This window comes from Condylostylus longicornis, unplaced genomic scaffold (genome assembly GCF_029603195.1).
Source record: "Condylostylus longicornis isolate FDR11 unplaced genomic scaffold, ASM2960319v2 ptg000038l, whole genome shotgun sequence".
Taxonomy (NCBI): Eukaryota; Metazoa; Arthropoda; class Insecta; order Diptera; family Dolichopodidae; genus Condylostylus; species Condylostylus longicornis.
This window is the reverse complement of record NW_026578007.1, coordinates 15,570,990-15,592,870: the sequence shown is the minus strand read 5'-3', so window position 1 is coordinate 15,592,870 and position 21,881 is coordinate 15,570,990. Positions and strand designations below refer to the sequence as shown.

General features: G+C 23.0%; 4 protein-coding genes across 6 annotated transcripts; 2 read left to right on the top strand and 2 right to left on the bottom strand.

Annotated features, from left to right (window-relative positions):
- The first annotated feature begins 175 nt into the window (after window positions 1–175).
- Window positions 176–9,262, top strand: LOC129608978 (kelch-like protein 5). Of its 3 annotated transcripts, none has more exons than XM_055520784.1 (9): window positions 176–480; window positions 1,309–1,996; window positions 4,462–4,519; window positions 6,442–6,486; window positions 6,554–6,811; window positions 7,219–7,325; window positions 7,848–8,541; window positions 8,615–8,849; window positions 8,920–9,262. In XM_055520784.1, exons 2-9 carry the CDS (start codon window positions 1,904–1,906, stop codon window positions 9,092–9,094), a joined length of 1,665 nt encoding a protein of 554 aa, XP_055376759.1. In that variant the 5' UTR covers window positions 176–480; window positions 1,309–1,903; the 3' UTR covers window positions 9,095–9,262. The 3 variants fall into 3 exon arrangements, with proteins under 3 accessions (XP_055376759.1, XP_055376758.1, XP_055376760.1); XM_055520783.1 differs by having other exon boundaries at window positions 176–548; XM_055520785.1 differs by having other exon boundaries at window positions 179–548; window positions 6,554–6,793.
- Window positions 9,263–9,561: 299 nt separating this feature from the next.
- Window positions 9,562–11,980, bottom strand: LOC129608979 (putative alpha-L-fucosidase). Its single transcript, XM_055520787.1, has 9 exons — window positions 11,853–11,980; window positions 11,335–11,508; window positions 11,133–11,274; window positions 10,962–11,068; window positions 10,653–10,902; window positions 10,463–10,575; window positions 10,264–10,377; window positions 9,825–10,183; window positions 9,562–9,743 (listed from the first exon to the last, which is right to left on the bottom strand). Exons 1-9 carry the CDS (start codon window positions 11,890–11,892, stop codon window positions 9,627–9,629), a joined length of 1,416 nt encoding a protein of 471 aa, XP_055376762.1. The 5' UTR covers window positions 11,893–11,980; the 3' UTR covers window positions 9,562–9,626.
- Window positions 11,981–16,829: 4,849 nt separating this feature from the next.
- Window positions 16,830–18,977, top strand: LOC129609159 (putative alpha-L-fucosidase). Its single transcript, XM_055521063.1, has 8 exons — window positions 16,830–17,084; window positions 17,233–17,374; window positions 17,449–17,555; window positions 17,608–17,857; window positions 17,916–18,028; window positions 18,103–18,216; window positions 18,282–18,640; window positions 18,837–18,977. The coding sequence occupies exons 1-8, from the start codon at window positions 16,844–16,846 to the stop codon at window positions 18,945–18,947; spliced, it is 1,437 nt and encodes a 478-aa protein (XP_055377038.1). The 5' UTR covers window positions 16,830–16,843; the 3' UTR covers window positions 18,948–18,977.
- A 489-nt stretch (window positions 18,978–19,466) lies between these two features.
- Window positions 19,467–21,273, bottom strand: LOC129609169 (leucine-rich repeat-containing protein 59). The gene is made up of 5 exons (XM_055521082.1): window positions 21,079–21,273; window positions 20,830–20,889; window positions 20,604–20,770; window positions 20,444–20,543; window positions 19,467–20,374 (listed from the first exon to the last, which is right to left on the bottom strand). The coding sequence occupies exons 1-5, from the start codon at window positions 21,172–21,174 to the stop codon at window positions 19,877–19,879; spliced, it is 921 nt and encodes a 306-aa protein (XP_055377057.1). The 5' UTR covers window positions 21,175–21,273; the 3' UTR covers window positions 19,467–19,876.
- Window positions 21,274–21,881: the final 608 nt, after the last annotated feature.

The window sequence follows — 21,881 nt, the reverse complement described above, 5'->3', positions numbered from 1 at the left end:
TTTCGAAATACAAAAAAAAAAAAAATAAAACATTTTTATTTTTTTGTTTTTTGTTAATTTTCTTTTTCACTCTTAAATTTTAAAGTAAATCTATATCAATAGCTACTTATACTCATTCACTCACTCATCACAAGCTATCTAGAAAAGTTCAATGAAAATTGAAAATTCTTGAAATAAATACAACGAAAATCAAAAAAAAAAAAAATAAAATGAAAATGATTAAATGAAATCAGCAACAATAACAACAAAATCAACAACAATAATAAAAATTTAAAAAAAAAGAGGTCGTTTCTTTTTCTTTTGGCAACTGCAACTTTTGATTGCGATTCGTGTAAAAACAACAAATTTTTCTTTTGCAAATCACAGTCTCTTTTAGAATTTCAATGGAATCGCAATTAAAAATTAAAAATCATATAATAAAATTTTATTAAATTAATTTAGAACAAAAAAAAAAACAAAATAAAAGAAATTTAGAAATTTGTGCGTAAAAAACAAAAAAATATTGAAATTTATTGAATTATTGAAAAAAAAATAAATAAATTTATTTTGTAAATTAAAAACAATTTTTGTGCTATTTAATTAATTAATTAAAATAATTTAAAAAAGAATTATTTAATTATTTTTTTTTATATTGTTGCATTTAAATTTTATATTATTCTTATATCATTCTCTGTGATCATTTTACAATTTTATAATTTTAAACGAAAATGTTTCAATTTTTTGATTTTTATTATTTAATTATTTTAATTAACAATTTGCGTTAAGTTTTGTTAATATTATGTGTTGTACATGCATTATCATTGTGACGTAATCTTTACGTATACAATTTGGTTGCAATTAAATGTTACTTTTGTTAAAAATTAAAAAAAAAAATAATTTAAAAAAAAATTAAACTTATTGTGGCATAATTTAAAAATTAAATTTTATTTATGAATGTAAAGTGATTGTAATATAACACTTTCTGTATTTAATTAATTAATTTATGTTTATACAATGTTATTAAATTAAAATATATGTGCGTTTAAATAAAATTTTTTAATAATTTTGTTTTATGAAAAAATAATATTGTTTTTATTTTTTTTAAATATTATTATAAAAATAATGAATAAAATAAATTATTATTGTTATTGTGATTATATTTTTAAAATGATTATATTTTTAAATTTAAATAAAATATTTAAAAAAATTTTGTATTATTAATATTACATTTTTTTTTCTTACATATTAATAATAAATAAAAATTAAAATTATTATTGAAAAAATTGACTAAAATAAAATAAAAACCAATAAATATAAAAATTTTGAAAGCTATAATAATAAAAAATTGAAATAAAGCCGAAAAAAAAAATTTAAATTAAATTTTAAAGTATAGAAAAAAAAAAATTTTCTTCAATATTCTAATTGTTGAAGAGAAAAATAAAATTCAAATCGATTACAAATAAAATTTATTTAAAATAAAATAAAAAAAAAAAATACAAAACAATACAAAATATACGAAAATTACCTTTGTCAGGTTCAAGGTACCGGGTGTCGTTCCGACCTTATTATATTTTTTTTTTTTGAATTTTTCGTTTCGGGAATATAAATTTGCGCGTATATTAAATATTTTTTGTTTTTGTTATGCTATAAAATATAATATATATATATAACTGTATATCATATTTATATTACACAAATACATACATACATATATATGTATATAAAGTGAGATAAAAACAAGAATAATAAAAAGAGAGTATAAAATTAAACAATAAAAACAACAACAACTTAATATCAAAAATATTTACAGTTAAAAAGAAAATATTCATCATATTATTTTTATTTTTCCGGCCAACAATTAATAATAATACTCGTATTATTTGAAAAAACAGCAAACAAACAACAACAACAACAAACAAAAAAAATGGAGAATATTGAGAGCGGAGAACTATTTTCAGATACGAAAATTATTGAAAATAGTCGTAAAGAAGAGAATGAATATAGAAAAATTGGAAAGGTAAGTAAAAAAAAAGTTTTGTTTTTTTTATGAATGAATGAAAAAAAAAAAGAAATTTAAAGTAAAAACAAAAAACATTTACAATAAAATAACATGTGACGTCACACTCTACTCATAAATAGTACAAAATAAACTCACATTTAACATGCATACAAACATGTACAAACAAAAATAATATAAAAAAAAAAGAAAAAAAATAAATTAATATTTTTTTTTGTAAAATTAAGAATAAAAAAAAAATTATTATTGTAATTATTTTGTTTTTTTTTTTTTATTATTATTATTAATTAAATGTGTAAACAAAAAAATTATTTACATATTTATTTACTTATTTTACTTGTTTAATAGATATAAAGGCTATTTAAAATATTTTAATAATTAATTATTTTAAAAATTAAATTAAACAAAGAAAATTAAATTTAATCGAGAACTTTGAATTTAATAATTATTATTTTTTTTAAATTTATTTTACGTTTTATTTAGTTTAAGAAAATAAAATTCCTTATGGCACAAGATTACGTACATATTATATTAGAAGGACTGTTTGTTTACATGGAATTTTAGGTGAAATTTTACAAACGGAGATAATACGAAGTTTGATTTGAAGGAAATTTCTAATACCGAATATATTACATAAAGAGCCCCCTAGGCTAAATTGAAATTAATTTCCGAAGTATTTTAAAGTAGTAAAATTTATATAGAAACAATCCCAATGTATTCCAGCTGAAAGTTAGTTTTTTATTGTTCAATTTTTGAGAATTCTAAATATATTAAAGGGGTGATTTTTATTTCAAAAGTAAGTGGCCTAAGTCCATTTAAATTAAAATTAAAATAATGTTCCATTTGAATTGAAAGTACCTAGAAAATTCGGCAAATTGGTTAATTGCTTTATATTTTTTAATCCTACTTTGCTCCTGGGAACATAGTAGAGCTGGTGCATGATATTATAAAAAATAAATGAACCAGTTTCTTGTGTCATTGAGTTTTACTCATACCATATAGGTGACCAGTCTACCGTAATTTTCTCATTATATTAAATTACGATTATATTTATTGTTCTGTTTTGCAGATATTGGATATTATCGAAATTTTGCAATTAGTTAATATTAATTTTTTAGTTTATATATGTATATTATGCTTTATAATATTGAATATAATTTTATAATGCTTTATAATATTGAATATAATTTTTATAGTGACCTGACCAGTTTTTGAACCTGAGACCACTGTATCATTGGTTATATTTGCTTTATATAAAATATTAATTTTTCTGTTATCTTATCGAAAACATTAGTTTCTTATCGAAAACATTAGTTACCGATTCCGTATCTATTGAAATTATTATTGGTTTGGAAATAAAAGAGTTTTAAAATTGTAAATAGACTTAAGTGGTTCACTTTCAAAATAAACCATTCAAATAACTTTGGCATTTGAAATTTCCAAACAGAAAAACAAAATCGAAAATATGTGGGAGTGGTTTTTTCAAAATTTTTCGAAATAAAATTTATATTTTGTGAAAATTTATTTAGAAAACTTTATGGTTTTTATTATTATTGTTTTGTTTTTTTTTTGCTGAAATTGGAATAATTTTTCAAACATTTCTTTAAAAATTGTGTAAATGACAAATAAATTTTTTTAAAATTTATGTCACTTTTTGTAATGTCACAAATACGAGTAGCTTTCTCGTATATCCTTTCAAATGCAAACTGAAATGAATTTCGTTCGTAGTTTCGGAAATTCGGAAAATTACGAATATCTTATTGTCAATTATGAATTACTAAAATTTTGCTTCGAATATTCGTAATAGAGTAACCATAAATTACGTTCGTAGTAAAAATTACCCACAAATTTCTACGAAAGAAATAATTTAAAGAGAATAGTCGTATTAAATTTTCGAATTTTGAATTTTTTAGTTTGAGTTACTTTAGCACAGCTAAAGATGATACTGCCATTGGTGGTTCATAATCTCTACGAAAGGAATTTGTGATCATTCAAAAGCGTACATCGTAGTTATGTTCGTAATTCGTAGGATTTCTACGAGTGGAATTCATGATAGACCTGTAGTTTTTCTTCTCTTATTCTCTTGAATTTGAACAAAATAGGTAATTGTTAAAATTTCATATTTCAAATTTTTATAATATAATTGAAAATACTTAATTAATAATTTCTTTATCCCGAAAATAAAAAACCAAAAAAAAAATATATATATGCCATATTCCTCCCACATAATAATTAATTTTTTTTTTTTTTTTTTAGAAAATAATGCAATAATAAAAGATCTACGTATACGAATATAAAGAAAAGTGGAGTGAACTCATTATTCTAGCTATCCTTATAATATAAAAATCAAAATATTTTTTATTTGCAATTTTTGCAATGATTAATTTTGAAAAAATATTTAAATTTAATTTAAATTTCTTTTATTTATGAATAATAATAAATTTAAAATTTTCTTTTATTTTTAGTTTTGTGATTTTACGTTGAAATTGAAAAGTACTGGCGCTTCTATAAAAGTTCATAAAGGTAAGATCATTGTACGTATAAGATTTTTGAGTATATAAAATAGAGATGTAATCATTATTAATGAGACGCACACACAATTTAATATATAATATATGTATTTTGCTCAAAATTAAATTCTATAGTGAGTAATATTTAATTTTAACAATTCTTTGTCATTCTATAATTCTAAAAACTCATACAATAATTTATTTGGTAAATAAATAAATCTCATATATATATCATTTATAATTTATATAAAATCTATTATATATATAGATGATATATATATCATCTAATAAATTATCACAATATTATTAGAGCTGAGATCTTCCTCAAAGTCTATAGCAAACAAAATTTAAAAATTAAAGTGTGAAAATGAGTAATTATTGAATGTAAATAATAGTTATTTATAAAATATACAAATGATGAATAAAATTTTCTTAAAATCGAGACAAGTTCAATATTCTATATAACTGTTCAAATATTTTTTAATTTTCACACAATTTTTAAGTAGAAAATTTTATGTTGATAAAATTGTCACATTTTAATTTTTCATTTTTATTGAGTCTACATACTATACGGTAATTTTGTATTACAATACAATTTGGCAACACCTTATATATAGCACTTATAAGCTGAACTTAGTAGTAATACAGAATTACTGCACTTAAGATGTCATTGCTAGTGTATTAGAGTATTTTAATAATTAAATTGTATATGCATAGAATACGAAAATGTATATTTGCATATATACATGTTTTTTCGCAACGTCGAATTCTAAATCGATTTAACCATGTCTGTTCCTAAGTCAGTTCCTTTAAGCGATAACTGAAAAAATTATTGAACTAAGTATAATTAGTTTTCACACATAATTTATAATAATAAATTCCAGAGGCCTATTTAAACTATTTTATTTTAAATTAACGTTATCAAAGCCGTTGTTCGAGTATAGCTGCCATACAACTTAAAAATTTATTTAGAAAAAAATTTAAAACTATTGAAGTCACAGTATTGAAATTAAAGCACGTAAAAAAATAGTTAAATGTACTTATTGCAACTGTTATGCAACTTCAAAAGTTTTAAACTACTATTTGGGCTGATGTATTAAAATTGAGCTAGAAATACATGTACGTATAAATAATAGAGCTATTATATAAATAAACAAAAGGTTGCAGTATGCATTAGGCGGACAAATATTAAATAGTTTAGGCTGACAAACATTATATATGACACACTTATATGAATTTTTCGTACGGTTATCAGTTTTTTTTTTTCAAATTAATGACATTGTTTTTTTCTTTAAGCAGTAAATTAAGCAGAGGTCCCTGATATTTTAATAGCTTCTAAAAATATTAATAATTGCGGTTCATATTGTTAAAATAAATTGTCAAAACTTTCATTTTCAATAACTTATTTCTTTCTTAAAACTTTAAACCATTCCAAATTTCTATATAATTAGTAAAAGCAAATAATTTACCGTAATTGTTTTCTAGTCAAAAAATATTAACTAGAATTCGAATGCGAAACTCGACCATTATGTAAACGGTTTCCTTTAATTTTCATCATCATCACGGCTAACAGAAATACAGGCCTGGACCCTAAGAGAGAGTAATAGTTCACAGCTGACGAATTTACACGTATTCTTGTGGGATTTATAGAGGGCCCTTTTTAACATCATAAATCTCCCACAAGATCAACTTTTTTCAAATTTTGGATTAGAAAATGTTAAAATTCAATTGATTTAAAAAAAAACCTTCGATGTTCTGTCAATTTCTTAAAAATGACGTTTTATGACATTAGGAGATATTACATTTTACAAAAAATACTTTCAAAGCAAGTAGAGTTTAATTATTGAATTGCTACTTTATACAAAACCCAATTACGATTCCATCCGAATTTATTTAAAAATTTCATGTTTATCCGATTTTTTTTTCTAATTTCAGTTGTATTAGCGTCATCTTGCCCATATTTTAGAGCGATGTTTGATTGTAAGTGCAAATACCTAAATTATATTAATTATAAAAAATGCATTAATTAAATTTAAAAATTTTTTAGCTGAAATGATTGAATGTGTTAAAGGATATTTAGAATTCAAGGATTTTATATCAGAAGCGCAATTAGAAAATATTATTGAATATTTATATACTGGAAGAATAAATATACCATTTTCAGCAGCAAAAATATATTATGAGCATGCAATATATTTTCGTTTAAAATGTTTAGCTAATTTTTGTACAATACTATTAATTAAAAATATTCAAACGGAAACTTGTTTAGATCTATGGAGGTTTGGAGGTAAGAATATTTTTGAAGGTAAGAGAGCTGACATTATAAAAAACAATAATTAAAAATTTTACAAATTATGCTTAAAGCTTATAATATATTATAGTATATCGAAATTTTTTAACAAAACGTGTATAGCAAATAGTGTTATTTACAAGAATTACAGGAATTAACGAATTAAGTAGTAGGCTAATTTGAGTAATTATTATCTATAATTTAAAATAGTGAATATAGACGACGATTTAAATGGATGACACCTATAGAATCAATCCATGCCATTAATAAAATATTTTTCTTAAAATTTATTTAGAAAACTAGATTATTGCTCAGCTAATAATAAATTATTTTTTGAATTTCATTTACAAATTTTTTCAATTTAATTGTAAAAAATTTCTTTAATGTAAACCATTTTTTTTTATTTGTTTTATTTTCTGTAGTAAAATTTTGTAATGAACATTTGAAAAACAATGCTTTAGATTATATTTTACTGAATGCTGACAAATTATTCGATCATTCAGATTTCTTAGATTTAACAGCCGAGGAAGTAAGTATATAATGCCGAATGCGATTCATTTTAATCTTAAATTAAGACAATTTCATTTATACCATTACATTATTTTAAATTAGTATAAAAATCGAAAATCTCTTAAAATAATTCATAGAATCATGGATGCAAATATAGAGCTGAACTTGACTTATTCAGCAATAAAATTTTCATTGCTGAATAAAGTTGATTTCAAATTATAGTATGCATTTAGAAAAAATAATTTTACTAATGATGGTTGTTATAGTTTTTATGAATTTTCAATAACATTGTAACTAAAGTGAACAATTCAGCTTAAAAGCTCTAATTGCTGAATTGTGTTAAAATTCTGTATGGTTGCAAATTTGAAATAATGATTACTCTAGACTAGAATTATAACATTAAAATTAATATTTGTCGTATTTTGTTGATAATTATGGCTATGAATATTTTATTTTCATTTCATATACCTTAAGCTTCTAATACATTAGTAGCTTATATTATTAATTTTATTTAATATTATTATTTTTTCTTTTATTGCAGATAAAAACTTTAATATCCGATGATAAAATGTCTTGTTCTGAAGAGAAAATCTATTCATTTGTAATGAAATGGTTAAATCATGATTTTGAAAATCGAACATATTTTATAAATAATTTAATTGAAGAAATACGTTTTCCCTTAATGAGTGATAGATTTATGACATCGGAAGTTTTAACAAATGATTTTCTATTAGAGAATAAAGACTTTTTAATAATTGCAACAAAAATTTTAAAATCAAAATTAGATACATCAGAAATATCATGTTTGAAATTTAATAAAATCAATTCACCACGTGTTGGATTTAGACAAAAAAATTTAGTTGCAGTTTTAGATAAAACAATTTATCATTTTGGACCAGAAGAAGATGATGTATTACCGATGACATCATTAACTGGTGGAACACATATTGGTGCTAGAATAACAACATTTGCTAAAAATTATTTATTATTAACTGGTGGAGAAAATTCAAAAAATTGTGAATATTATTGTCCAGTAACATATAATGTTAAACCATTTCCAGCTATGAGTAAGGGTCGTTTTAGACATGGTGTTGCAACATTACAAGATAAAATATATTGTTGTGGTGGTGTTAATAATCATGGTTCAGTTGAAGTTTTTGATATTGGAGCTGGAATTTGGAGTGAAGGAACTAGTTTAAGTTGTGAACTTTATGATTTTGGTATTACAACTTGGGGTAAGAATAATTTTTTTTTTTTTGATAATTATATGTTACATGTAATATTTTTCATTGCTTTTTATGATCTTAGATAATTGTATATACGTAATGGGAGGTTCCAATGAAAGTATTGCCGAAAGATATGATCCTAGAGAAGATAAATGGTCTTTATTACCACCAATGCCAGCTAATTTAAATGCATCATTTACAAGATCATTTGCTTTCAATAATTCTGTATACGCTTTTTCATTATCAACTGGTTTTATATTTGATGTTAGAGCTGAAAAATGGATTGAAGATAATGTCTGTTCACCACCTTATAATTGGTAAGAGGATTGTTAATTAATATGTTTTTGAATAAACTGTTTTTAAAATGTTAAAATTTTTTTATTCAAGGAACTTTTTTGATTTAACCGAAATTGATGGAAAAGTTTATGCAATGGGTGAATATTATAGCTGTTATAAGTATTATTATTGTTATACATATGATATTATTACGAATACATGGTTGGATATGGCACAAAAATTACCATCACATGAAGATGTATCGGTTATTACAATGCTAACATAAAATTGCATTTAATATATAATTGTAATACATTTTCTTTCGACATCGTTTAGCAAATTATAATTCATATAACGTATTATTGTGTAATATAGTAACCCTTATTTATTTATACATATATATATATTTTTTTTTTTTTGTTAAAATAAAAATTAATATTTTATTTTTATCAAATTATTTTTGAAAATTTGCATTATGTTCTTGGAATTGTAAATATTAAACTTTTAGATTTTAAGCAGTATAACAATAATAGCATAAGTAAGTATTTTATACATGTTCAAGTTTTTCTAAATGGATATACCTAAAATTTTGTTATATTGAATATGATAAGACATTATAATATGACGACACTTTGCTGAATTTCTACCCTTCTGCCAACTCATGATATTCACGTGATCTCGGAATTAAATCAATCGAGTTACAATTATGTTTTAGCAAACTCACTAAAATTTTAATCACAATTAAAATAAAAATTAATTTTGAATTTATTCAATCAATTGAATTTATTAAAAGCCTTTCAAAATGTTTTGCAATTTCATTATTCATTCTCTAATGAAACATCCATTTTGATTGTCCAAGCATATTTTAAACCATATTTATCCATAAAATTTTTTGGTGGTAATTTAAATAACACTGATGAATCCAGAACGTCCCACTACAATTAAAACGAATAATTACATACATACATGTATAAGATTAATTATATGATTTTATAAAATAAAACTTTTTAAATAACCTTTATTGGAATATTTTCTGGTAAACCCAAAATTGTTACTTCACTTTTTATATCCATATATTTATATACAGATTCTAAATCAATTGTATTTGTATCATATGGATAATTTAAAATCATTGCATATAATATAATTCTATTTTTAATATCTGGATGTGGTTTCATTGTGTACCAGACACCTTCAGTTTTGGTATCATTCTGATATATCCAATATTTTGTAGAATAAATAGCTTCACCATTAATTTTTAACCAAGAACCCATATCACGTAAACGTTCTTCAAAAATTGGTTGAATTGTACCAGATTTTGTTGGACCAACATTAACAAGAACATTTCCATTACAACTAACTGTTGTTACAATTTCTATTACAATTTAAAATAAATTTATAAAGTTAAATATTGATTAAATTTACATAACAAAGTTTTAACCACAAAATGATCACCTTTTATTAATTGTTCAGATGTCATATAATCACTTAATTTTGTATCAAATCTCTGTCCCCAACTAGTTTTATCTAAGGTGAATGCATTTTCCCATTTATGTTCCTTTAAAATTCCTATATACATATGTATTATAAGTAAATAAAAATTTTCAATTAAAGATGTTAAAAATTTTATATCAAAAAAATATATAAATATTACCAGGATTATAACGATCTTGACATGTAAAGAAATCTCCATGTTTACAAAGTACTCCACTACCCCATCTATCATTAGTTACAACTGTATTCCTTACTGGACTTTCATTATATAACCTAAAATTTGGTGACCAGGTAAAATATATATACATGTTTAACAAACTTATGTAGCAATATAAAATTTGAAATGATACCAAGCTAAAAATTCTAATGATTTCCAATAATCAGGTGTTGTTTCCCAATCACCATCCGACCATAAAACATCTGGATGATAACGTTCAATAATTTCTTTCATTTCAGGCCATACTTTATCTTCAACATAAACATTACTTTTAAAACCATTATCCCTATCCATTAAATACATTCTATTAAACCATTCAAAAAGAGAATAATATAATCCAAATGTTAAATTTGTATTTTGTCTTATACTTGATGATAATTCACCTTAAACAAAATAAATTCAATTAATTTTGAAATTTAATAAATCGAAATAATGGACGAACCTATAATATCACGTTTTGGTCCAATATCAATTGAATTCCAACTAAATGATTTTGTTGAAGGCCATAAAGCAAAACCATCATGATGTTTACTTGTTAACACCACATATCTTAAATTTATGGAATGAAAAAATTTTTACTTTTAAAATTGAATTTTCGTTTTACAAAATTTACTTAGCTCCACTATCTTGAAATAATAATGACCATTGTGTTGCATTAAATAATTCAGCAGTAAAATCTTTAGCAAAATCTTGATAAGTAAAATTTGGTTTATAATTTTTTTTCATAAAATCAATGTAGGTTGATACATTTTGTCCTAAAAACAAAAAATGAAATATGAAAATTATTTTGAAATCTAATTTTTGAAAATTAATACCTTTCCAATTTATCCAGAACCATTCGGTACCAAAACTCGGTACCGAATAAACACCCCAATGAATAAAAATGCCTACTTTTGCATTATCATACCAATCTGGTAATGGTCTACTATCTAAACTTTCCCACGTTGGATTATATTTCTTAACTGCATTACAAACATCACATTTTAAAACTATAGATTTCAAATTAAATAGATAATTGAAATATTATTAATAATTAATAAAATTTTAAAAAATAAATTCATTTAAATTAAAATTAAATAATTTTATTCTAAATGTATTTTATATTTCGGAAATTATTGTGTACACAAATTCCAATGTCAAGCAGCTCAATTTTTCATACAAAATAATTGGAACAAAAAAAAAAATTCAATAATTCCCAGTGGGTCTTTTAGTGCAAATTTTGTATATTTAAAGTATGTAGTATATTTACTACAAAACATGTACACAAAATATTTACAAATATACTGCATACAATTAAATAAAAAGAAAATAATAAAAAAATATTTTTACATACTCGTTAATAAAAGAACTATCGCCGTTAATAATTTAAACATTGTGTATTCTAAGGCAATAAGTAAACGACTGAATTTGAATTTAGAAATGAATTTTTAATTAAATGAAAGAAGAGCAACAAGCACTTAGAACAGGAATCATTCAAGTAGTTTTTCACTTCTGATATTTTTAATTTTTAATTTTTATCTTCCTTTTTTTTTCATTCCTTGCTAAATTAATCAAAACATTTACAATTTGTGAACCTCTATATTTATATGTATATATTCAATGGATATGCCAATCTAGTGTACAGGGTGTCCTATATTTGGTGGTGCAAATTTATATCTAGCATTGTCTCTAGTTCTTTTGTCTGGTGTAAAATACCAATTTTCTAAAATTTTATATTCAATTCTATCATTTGTTAGAGATTCATTTCAAATCAGATTTTCTGAATCTTTTGTAAATTTTGGATACCTGCCATATTACATCACCGAAAAAGTACTGTTATTGCTGGAATTCGTTTTTTAAATGGTTTCATGGTATCTGTACTAAAAGTACTACAAATTCTGTTGTGTGGTCATTAAATACCCTACTGTGCCATTTTTTTTAACGCATGTCTAAAAGTACCGTTATACCTAATACAGTAAAAGTTATATACAGAGAGCTTATCTGTTAGACTGGTTGTGATACATGCCTATTGTGGAACAATTGTTACAAAAGAAGATCTACACGGTGGTTCATGTTAATGCACCACTATAGTGTCAACACCCTGTACATGTTTAATTTTACTCTTATATATATGAATATATGCACAATATTATTGTATTTATAATAAAAAATAATGTAATTAATACCATATGATTCTTAATATTGGCAAGCGTATCATGCCGTGTTTAAAAGGCAAATATACATTAATACATACAATATGCGGTTTATCTATAGGTATATACATACATTCAAATTAAAAATGACCAAACGACGTCTTATCTCTTACGTTATCTAAAATTTTAAATTGTTTCTTGTTTATATTATTATATCATATAAACCTCAATATAAATATATATAAATTTATATGTATATATGTATATCATGTTATTAAGTAAAATAACTTTAAACAAAATTCGTAAACACGTAAAAATTGAATTGTTTTTAGAATATTAATACTTGGGGCGTTCTATATTCTCACATTAAAAAATAAAGTTTGTATATTTTTACATTTTCTTTTCACTATATATAGGATCAAGTACAGTTATACTTTTCTGGTTTAAAGATAAATAAACAAAATGCATATCGCCGGTTAAGAAGCAGAAAGCATTAAGTCAGGAAACTGTGTTTTGAGTAAATTCAATTTGAAAAAATCGTAAAATTGGAAAACTAATCAATTAGTGCAATGGGCTTGGGCTCTTTAATTTCTGGATTTATAAACTATATTCTGGATTTGCATGATTTTTTGCCACAACAAAGATTATATTATTCTGATTTAATTCATTTATGAAATCCGAATTTTCAAAAAATGCACTTAGTGCTTTCTGCCTTTTAACCGACGATATAATAAATCTTATATTATATAATTATGCTATTATTAAGCGTAGTATGCCATTTACATTCAAACAATCTTCATTAATTATTATTGACCAGCATAATTTTTGAAATACATACATATGGAGAGTTTGTAAAATTGTAAGAATAATAGTATTAAATAAAGGGGAATTTGAGTATGAGCAATAATATTATGACGAATTTAAAATTACATGCCTACTGCAGTAAATTATGTTAGTACATTACATTTTTCTATACTGGCAGAAAATATAAATTTCATAACATTTATTTTTATATATGTACCCTATTGGTATTACTGCATTATCAACATAATTCAGCAGTCATTAACAACTCATAAACTGAATTGTGTACAAATTTTAAAATTGAGATATTTTAAAAATATTATTCACAATTATTTTTATATATAAAAAATCTTAGCAAACGACTCCAGCATATTTAATATTCATAATATTATATAAATTATTTAATTTTTTGTTTAAAACCAAATTTATAATTTAGCATTATTTAAAACTTCATTAAATGAAATGAAAGGTTCGGTATATGAATGGGCATATCTCAAGTTATTCACTCCTAGGAGGAGCATAGGGCTAATGCATGATATCATGACATAGTTTCATTGCGTCATAGAATTAACTAGGTAGGTGACAAGCCTGCCGTAATTTTTGGTAGTTGAGTATTATAATATTTTAGTTCTGCAACATTTTATATCTTAAATATCAAACTTCTATAATTATAATTAGACTATATCTAAATTTTAAAGATATTAATGTGTAAGAAACACATTAATATATTCAAGTAAACATAAAAATAATTTTAAGTTCAATGAACATTGAATTCTTTTCTATTATTTCGTTAATTATTATATATAAAAATTCTATAGTCAAAATTTTATTTTAAAAAATTTTTAAATTAATAATGGCAATATATATATTTTAAAGTGATATTAATTGAGGTTATTTTATAAAATTAGAATGAAGTCTTTTAGAGTAGTTTGTTTACACTGATAAAAATTTTTTGCAAAATTTGATTATAAGTACCATACTAATAAAAATTTCAATGTATAGAATTTTAAATACAAGTGGTTAAGCATACAAGAATTCAAATTCAAGTGGTATAAGTTCTAAGACAAATTATCTATCTCAATGATTAGGTGGTAAAGAGTAAATTAATCAATATTTTTATACAGTCTTTGAATATATAAGATTTATCCTAATCATTTAATATTCATAGATTATTTTAATTTTCTTAATTTTTGTTCTTAAATTATTCTAATTTAAAATTCTCACTATTTACGTACATAAGAGCAAACATTTGAATAAAAATCTGATTTCAATTTTATTTATTCAGCAATTTCATTTATGTTGCTGAATATGTCATGTTGACTTTAAATTTCAAATAAGGTACATTCATGCATTTTACTGATAAAAATTATGCTTAATTCTTAATATTGAATTTAATATTTGTTATAGTGTAATTAAACCTATAATCAAGATGTGAAATTTGTGGGTGGTATTTAATTAAGAGTACTCGTATTTTATATATCATAATATTGCTTTTGAATTTATTCCTATTTATTTATTTATGAATAGAATTATAGGAAAGAAATTTAATATCTTTAATAAATAGTGACTTTAGCTATTTTTAGCACTTTTCCAAAAATTTTTTGAAAAAAAGTGCTTATTAGTTTCACTCTGTCCGTCCGTCCGTCCGTCCGTCCGTCCGTCCGTCCGTCCGTCCGTCCGTCCGTCCGTCCGTCCGTCTGTCCGTGTGTCTGTTTACAAAACTTCTACATTCTTAAAGATAGAAAGCTGAAATTTAATACGTACATAGATCTTTACTAGAAACTTATTTTCGTAGAACAAAATTTTTACCTATCTCCCCCCCTCTAGAAGTTATACCCCCCCAAAGCACTAAAAATGGCCTATTTTAACTATTTGTTGCAATGAAACCATAAGCATTTTTGAAATTTTGCAAACGCAGAAGGGCAGTGACTTGCTTCCCCTACCGCGGTATACTATAGTTAAACTTTAGAAAAACAAAATGGCCGTTCAAATTTACCGTTATCTAAAGTCCTTTTTTTCCAAATTTTTCATGTCGTTTTTCTTCTAGACCCCAGCCTGTAGAAGCTTGAAATTTTAGGAGCTTTTAGACATTAACAAGTAGTTCATTTCGTTAGAAGAAAATTTTTTTCCATCTCCACCCCCTCTCATGTTATGGCCTCTTGAAATTTGTGAAATATGCATTTTTGACACCTTATATTTCTGAAACCGCAAGTTTTTTCAAATTTCTATAAACGCAAAAAGTTAACAGTAAATTCCATGAAATTAAAAAATATAATTATTTTTCTTAACTCACACAATTAACCCTTAAAATCGAGCATTATGTTAACCCCTGTTTATATTAAATTTTGCTTTATTTCAAAGACTGCATAAATGGTTCATCCTAAATATATGCAATCCTAGAAATAGTTTCGTTTATAAATGAAAATAATTTTAATAGTGTGGTGGATATACATAGACTGTTTTTAAAAGCAATATTTTCACTTGTTTAAGGGAAAAGTGCTACAATACAAACCATTGGTTTGACCCAACTTTATTTAAATAATAATTTCACTATATCCTTTCAGTTAAATTAATAAATTAATCTTTATATTAAAAAAGCAGATTATGTTATACGTATTTAATATATAACCGTTAATATACGAGTATATATATATATATATATAAGTAATATACAGTTGAGGACTCCTTTTTTTTTTGGAAATATTTTTTGTGGGCATATATCAGTATGGCGCAATAATTTATTTCCTATATTTGCAAAATTAAATTTTTAGATCAGCTTCGTAAAACTTCGTATTATAAAATTAAATATTACTCTATGTTTTCTATATCTTGAGCCTGATACCTCATCAGATTTTATCTTTTATCATTCATGATTGTCAAAAAAATTCTGTATTTATAAGTGAAAATCTTCCCATGTAGATAAATATAAATTTGTGTTTTTTTTTGTATAAAGCAGTGATAAGGCTCACAAAAATAAATATTTCGGGTTAAATACATGTTGCACTTAAGCATTATAGACGTTAGGGAGGACAGGAGAAATTACATATGGGTAAAAACTGCTATGAATATAAAAGAGTTTTGTTTAAACATGCGTGTTACAATTAAACGTGTTCGACTGTATGTACGTGAATTATAAATTCAAGTATGACGGTAATTAATTACGATTTTCTAAAAAAAAAAAATGTCTTATTTTAATTTAATTACATTTATCTTTAATTATAGATATACATATGTATGTCAGTACATATCCAAATATATAACTAATATATTTTACATATTCGCAGAATTATATTCTAAAAGTATACAAACTACAGAGCATATATAATACGTTACTCGTGAGCATGAATTCTCTAATATGGTTTAGTCTTAAAGCGAGCGCCGTTTATTAAATATGTCATTAAATAGCGTTTCAATTTTAATTTTATTTTTTATTTATATTAATGTAATATTTAGAAAAAATGTTAATTGTATTAAGGACAACGAAATTCATATAAAATATCAACCAAAATGGGAAAGTTTAGATAAACGTCCATTACCACATTGGTATAGTGATGCAAAAATTGGTATAATTATACATTGGGGAATATATTCGGTACCAAGTCTTGGCGGAGAATGGTTTTGGATTTATTTAAGTAAGTTTAAAAAAACAAAAATTTCTTTAACTTTATTAGAATTTTTTGCATTCACATACACAAATAGAAAAGCGGAATCTGTTAGAAAAGAAAAATTAAAATTTAATTAAATATTTTAAAACTTGAAAAGAAATTTTTCCATTTTTAGAAGAAAATCGAACAGATCATATTGAATTCATGGAAAAAAATTATAAACCAAATTTTAGTTATCAAGATTTTGCTAAAGATTTTACTGCTGAATCATTTAATGCTACCGAATGGTCTTTACTTTTTCAACAAAGTGGTGCTAAGTATTATTATTATTTGAATTTAATTATTATTATATTAATTCTTTTTATTAATTAATATCTTAATTTTATTCAAGATATGTTGTTTTAACAAGTAAACATCATGATGGTTATACTTTGTGGCCGTCTAGCAGGGCTTTTAATTGGAATTCAGTTGATATTGGTCCAAATTTGGATATAATAGGTAAATTAAAATATTATTTTAATGATATTTAGTTAGTATTATTAAATTTAAGGTGAACTTTCTGCGGCAATAAGAAAAAATACAAAATTAAAATTTGGTGTTTATTATTCACTTTTTGAATGGTTTAATCGTATGTACATTAATGATAAAATTCTTTTATTTGGACAAAAAAATTATGTTAAAACAAAAGTTCTACCAGAATTACATGAATTAATAGATCATTATAAACCAGAAATTTTATGGTCAGATGGTGACTGGGAGGCATTCCCAGATTACTGGAATTCAGAAGAATTTTTAGCATGGTGAAAATTGTATCCAAAATAAAATTTTAATTTACCTTAATTTTTTACTACGTTATAGGCTCTATAATGATAGTCCTGTAAAAGATACTGTTGTAACAAATGATAGATGGGGAATAGGTACTCATTGTAAACATGGTGATTTTTATACTTGTGAAGATCGTTATAATCCAGGTTATAAACTTTTAGAAATTTTATGTAAACTTAAAACAAAAAAAAAAAAAATATTTTTGATCATGTACATATAGGTATACTTCAAACACATAAATGGGAAAATGCATTTACATTAGATAAAAATAGTTGGGGTGAAAGAACTGTATCAAATCTAGATGATTATATGACTTCTGAAGAAATTATTAAAGGTAATGAAATTTTTCTATTTAAACTTTATTAAATTAAATTATATGATTTTATTATTAATTTGAAGAAATTGTTACTACTATAAGTTGCAATGGAAATGTTCTTATTAATGTTGGTCCTACAAAATATGGAACAATTAAACCAATTTTTCAAGAGAGATTACGTGATATGGGTTCATGGCTTAAAATAAATGGTGAAGCTATTTATTCTAGTAAATTTTGGATATATCAAAATGACACATTATCTTCAAATGTTTGGTATACAATGAAACAATATCCAAAATCAGATAACAGAACAATTATTTATGCAATGATATTAAATTATCCTTTTGATACAAATTCAATAGAATTAGGTGCATTGCATAATAAAATAGATGATAATACAATGATTAAAGTTCTTGGATTACCTGATGATTTTGAGTTAGAGGTATTTTATTTTATATACGTAATTGAAATTGCTGTACATAACTCGATATTAATATACAATACAAGTCATAAATTGTTTTAGTTATTAAAACTCATGAACTTAATTGTGTATTAATGAAGAATTACAGCAATTTTGGAATTATACATTTACTGAAATAAGATAGTATTAACATTGATTTTAAAAAAATTCTTTGCAGTGGGAAATTCTGGAAAAATCTTTACTGGTAAAATTTCCTCCAAAATCATTTTTAGATAAAAATCAATTAAAATATGCTTATACATTAAAAATTGATATTCCTAAATATTAAGATGGCACTTTTAATAAAATTGAATTTGAATTTAAAAAAGCAAATAAATACATACATAATATGTAAATTTAGTAGATTTCAAAATTATAGTTCCATAGTTCCAATAGATTTTTTTCTACAATAAATGGTTTATTATTATAAATCATCTAAGTAATATTAAATATAAATAGTTATAATGTTAAATAAATAATTAAGATTAATCATTTAAATATATGCACATATAAAATTAAAAAATATATAAACTTCAAAATTTACATAGAAAAACAAGTTAGTGTTTAAAAATTTTTCATATATTTCCTTGAAATAATAATTTATAATATTATGTACTATAATTTAAAAAAATTTTATATAAACTTAAAAATTAAATTGTATTTTTTCTCGAATTCATTTAATTTAACTTTTTTCTTAATATATTAAATACATAACTAAAATTTTATGGTATATTAATAATTTATATTACGAAAAAAAAAAAAAAAATTAATTAATGAAAATTCTGTTGTTTTACAAAATATTTGGTAATATAAAATGGCTTATTTTCAACTTATATTATATTAATAAAATATGGCTGTAGCATAATTATTTATTTTAAAAATTTACTAAAATATAAAATGTTTATTTTTTCTCTAATAATTATAACATTATTATGGCCGGATTTAATATATTGGGTTTAAATGTTAAAATATAATGTATGTATTATGATTTAATAGGATTCAGAGCTATTGAGTTATGAGTAGTTGTGTCCAGTCTATTGCTTTTTATTAGTTTATATGAGTAATTTTACTATTTCCTTAGGCAAAATGTATGTCTGTATTGTATAGTATCAGAGTTAGGTATAGCAGCTTATTAATATATATATAAAAAAAAGATATCATTAAAATTATGTAAAGAGAGCATTCAAAATCTAATAATTATTCAATATTATTATGTTTTTAAATTATTTTCATATATGAATGATCTTCATCTGCTGTTCGAAATTGTTGTAAATAATCTGATATTCTTAATTTCATATTTTCAGTTTTCGATAAAATTAAATTACGATATTTAATTGGAATGTACTCTACGACTTTTTCAACAATTTCAAGATTTTTTGCTGTTATTACATATATGGCAAATATATTCAATGCCAATAAAAAGAAAAATACGAAAATTGTTTTTAAAGCTGTATTCGAATTTCTTTTCGACTTATTGTAATGCTTCTCATGTACATAATTGTTTTTGGTATTCTTCTTTGTATTATTTGAATTATCCTTTAATAATTCATTATCAGATAATTTTGATTTTTTTGATTTACCCTTTTTCTTTTTTTTCTTCGATAATTCACTTTTACTTTTTTGATCTTCAATTGATTCTATTTTAGCCTCATTTTCTTGTTGTAATTTTTGTTTAGCATTTTCAAATTCAATTTGCATACGTTTCAAGAATTTAACCTAGAAATAGAAAATTTAGGTTCAAATATATATAACAGTACAAAACTAATGTTGTATATTAAAATTTACAGTGTTTTTGGCAGCTTCATTACAGTCTTTGGTTGTTAAGCATGGTCCAACAATTTTCCCCAAAGCGGGATTTAAAGGATTAGCTTTTAAGTCCAAGTATCTAAAAAAACAAATTAATTCATTAATCAAAATATTTAATATAACTATATTTTATTTGAACCTTAAATTATTTAAATTTCCGAAACTAAGAGGTAAATGCTCTAAACGGTTATTGTACAAGTCTAAATGCCGAAGATTTCTAAAACTGCCAAAATCATCAGGTAAAAATTTTATTAAATTTTTACTCAAATCCAGTTTAACAATATGCGAAAGTAATCCAATGTTTTTCTAAAATATAAATCTTATTTATAAATTAATTAAACTTATTTCAAAAAATTCTTTATTACCCCAAGGGACACTATTTTATTATTCGATAGATCTACATTTGTAACCCTTTTAAATGACGCCTGAAATAATGAAATCAATTATCCGGAAATTCTATTATTTTTATATATATGTAAAAATATTGAAATAAAAGTTAAAAATCAAAAATTGTGGTTAATTCTTTGTAATTTAAAATTTAGTTTTGCTAAATAAAATAAAATCAGATCAAACAATCTTTTGAAGTATTTCTTTCTTCTTCACAATTCACTTACAATATCTTTAGCTGGTACTTCCGTCAGTTCTGATAAACTTAAATCAATGGTGTTATCTTCAACCCGATCTTTTATATTTATTTTGTGCTTCGGCATTTTTTTATAATTAATATTAAAATTAAATAAAATTTACTAATAATTACATTGTTTTAGTAAATAAGTTCTTTTATCTTATTTTGCGGCCTTTTTTGAAGGATAGTGGCGTCAAGTTTAAGGTCAAGGCCGGGAATTTATTATTGCCATATATAAGAAAAATATTTTAGCTGAATTAAATTATTTGATATTAACAATAAAATTCTTATAGAACATATTGAATTTTTAATTATATTGATAAGAAAAGAATTATATATATTGGGAAAATATTTAAATAAAGGAAATTGGTAATAAAAAGTTGTCAAGTAATTAAAAATTCAGTTATTATCTAAAATAAAAAAGCCAAATTAAAATTTACTAATTTTAAATTAAAAAGGTATGTTGGCAATACTATAGTGTTTGACAAAAATCAAATTCGCTTTCATTTGAACTAATAGGCCAGTTTACATATTTGACATCATCCCTTTTTTATTTGAACATATGGTATTGTTTACTAGAAATTCACAATAGTCAATTAAGAAACATGAAAAATATTTTCTCTTTTAAAGCAATTTTCAAATAATTATTTAATTTAAGTATTTATTAAGTAACGTTATCAAACTAGTCTAAAAATATATATCAATATACATAGATGAATACCACATATTACGTGAATTTTATTATTATTTTTATCTTATGCACGTATTTTTATGCCATATGTTCTTTATGAG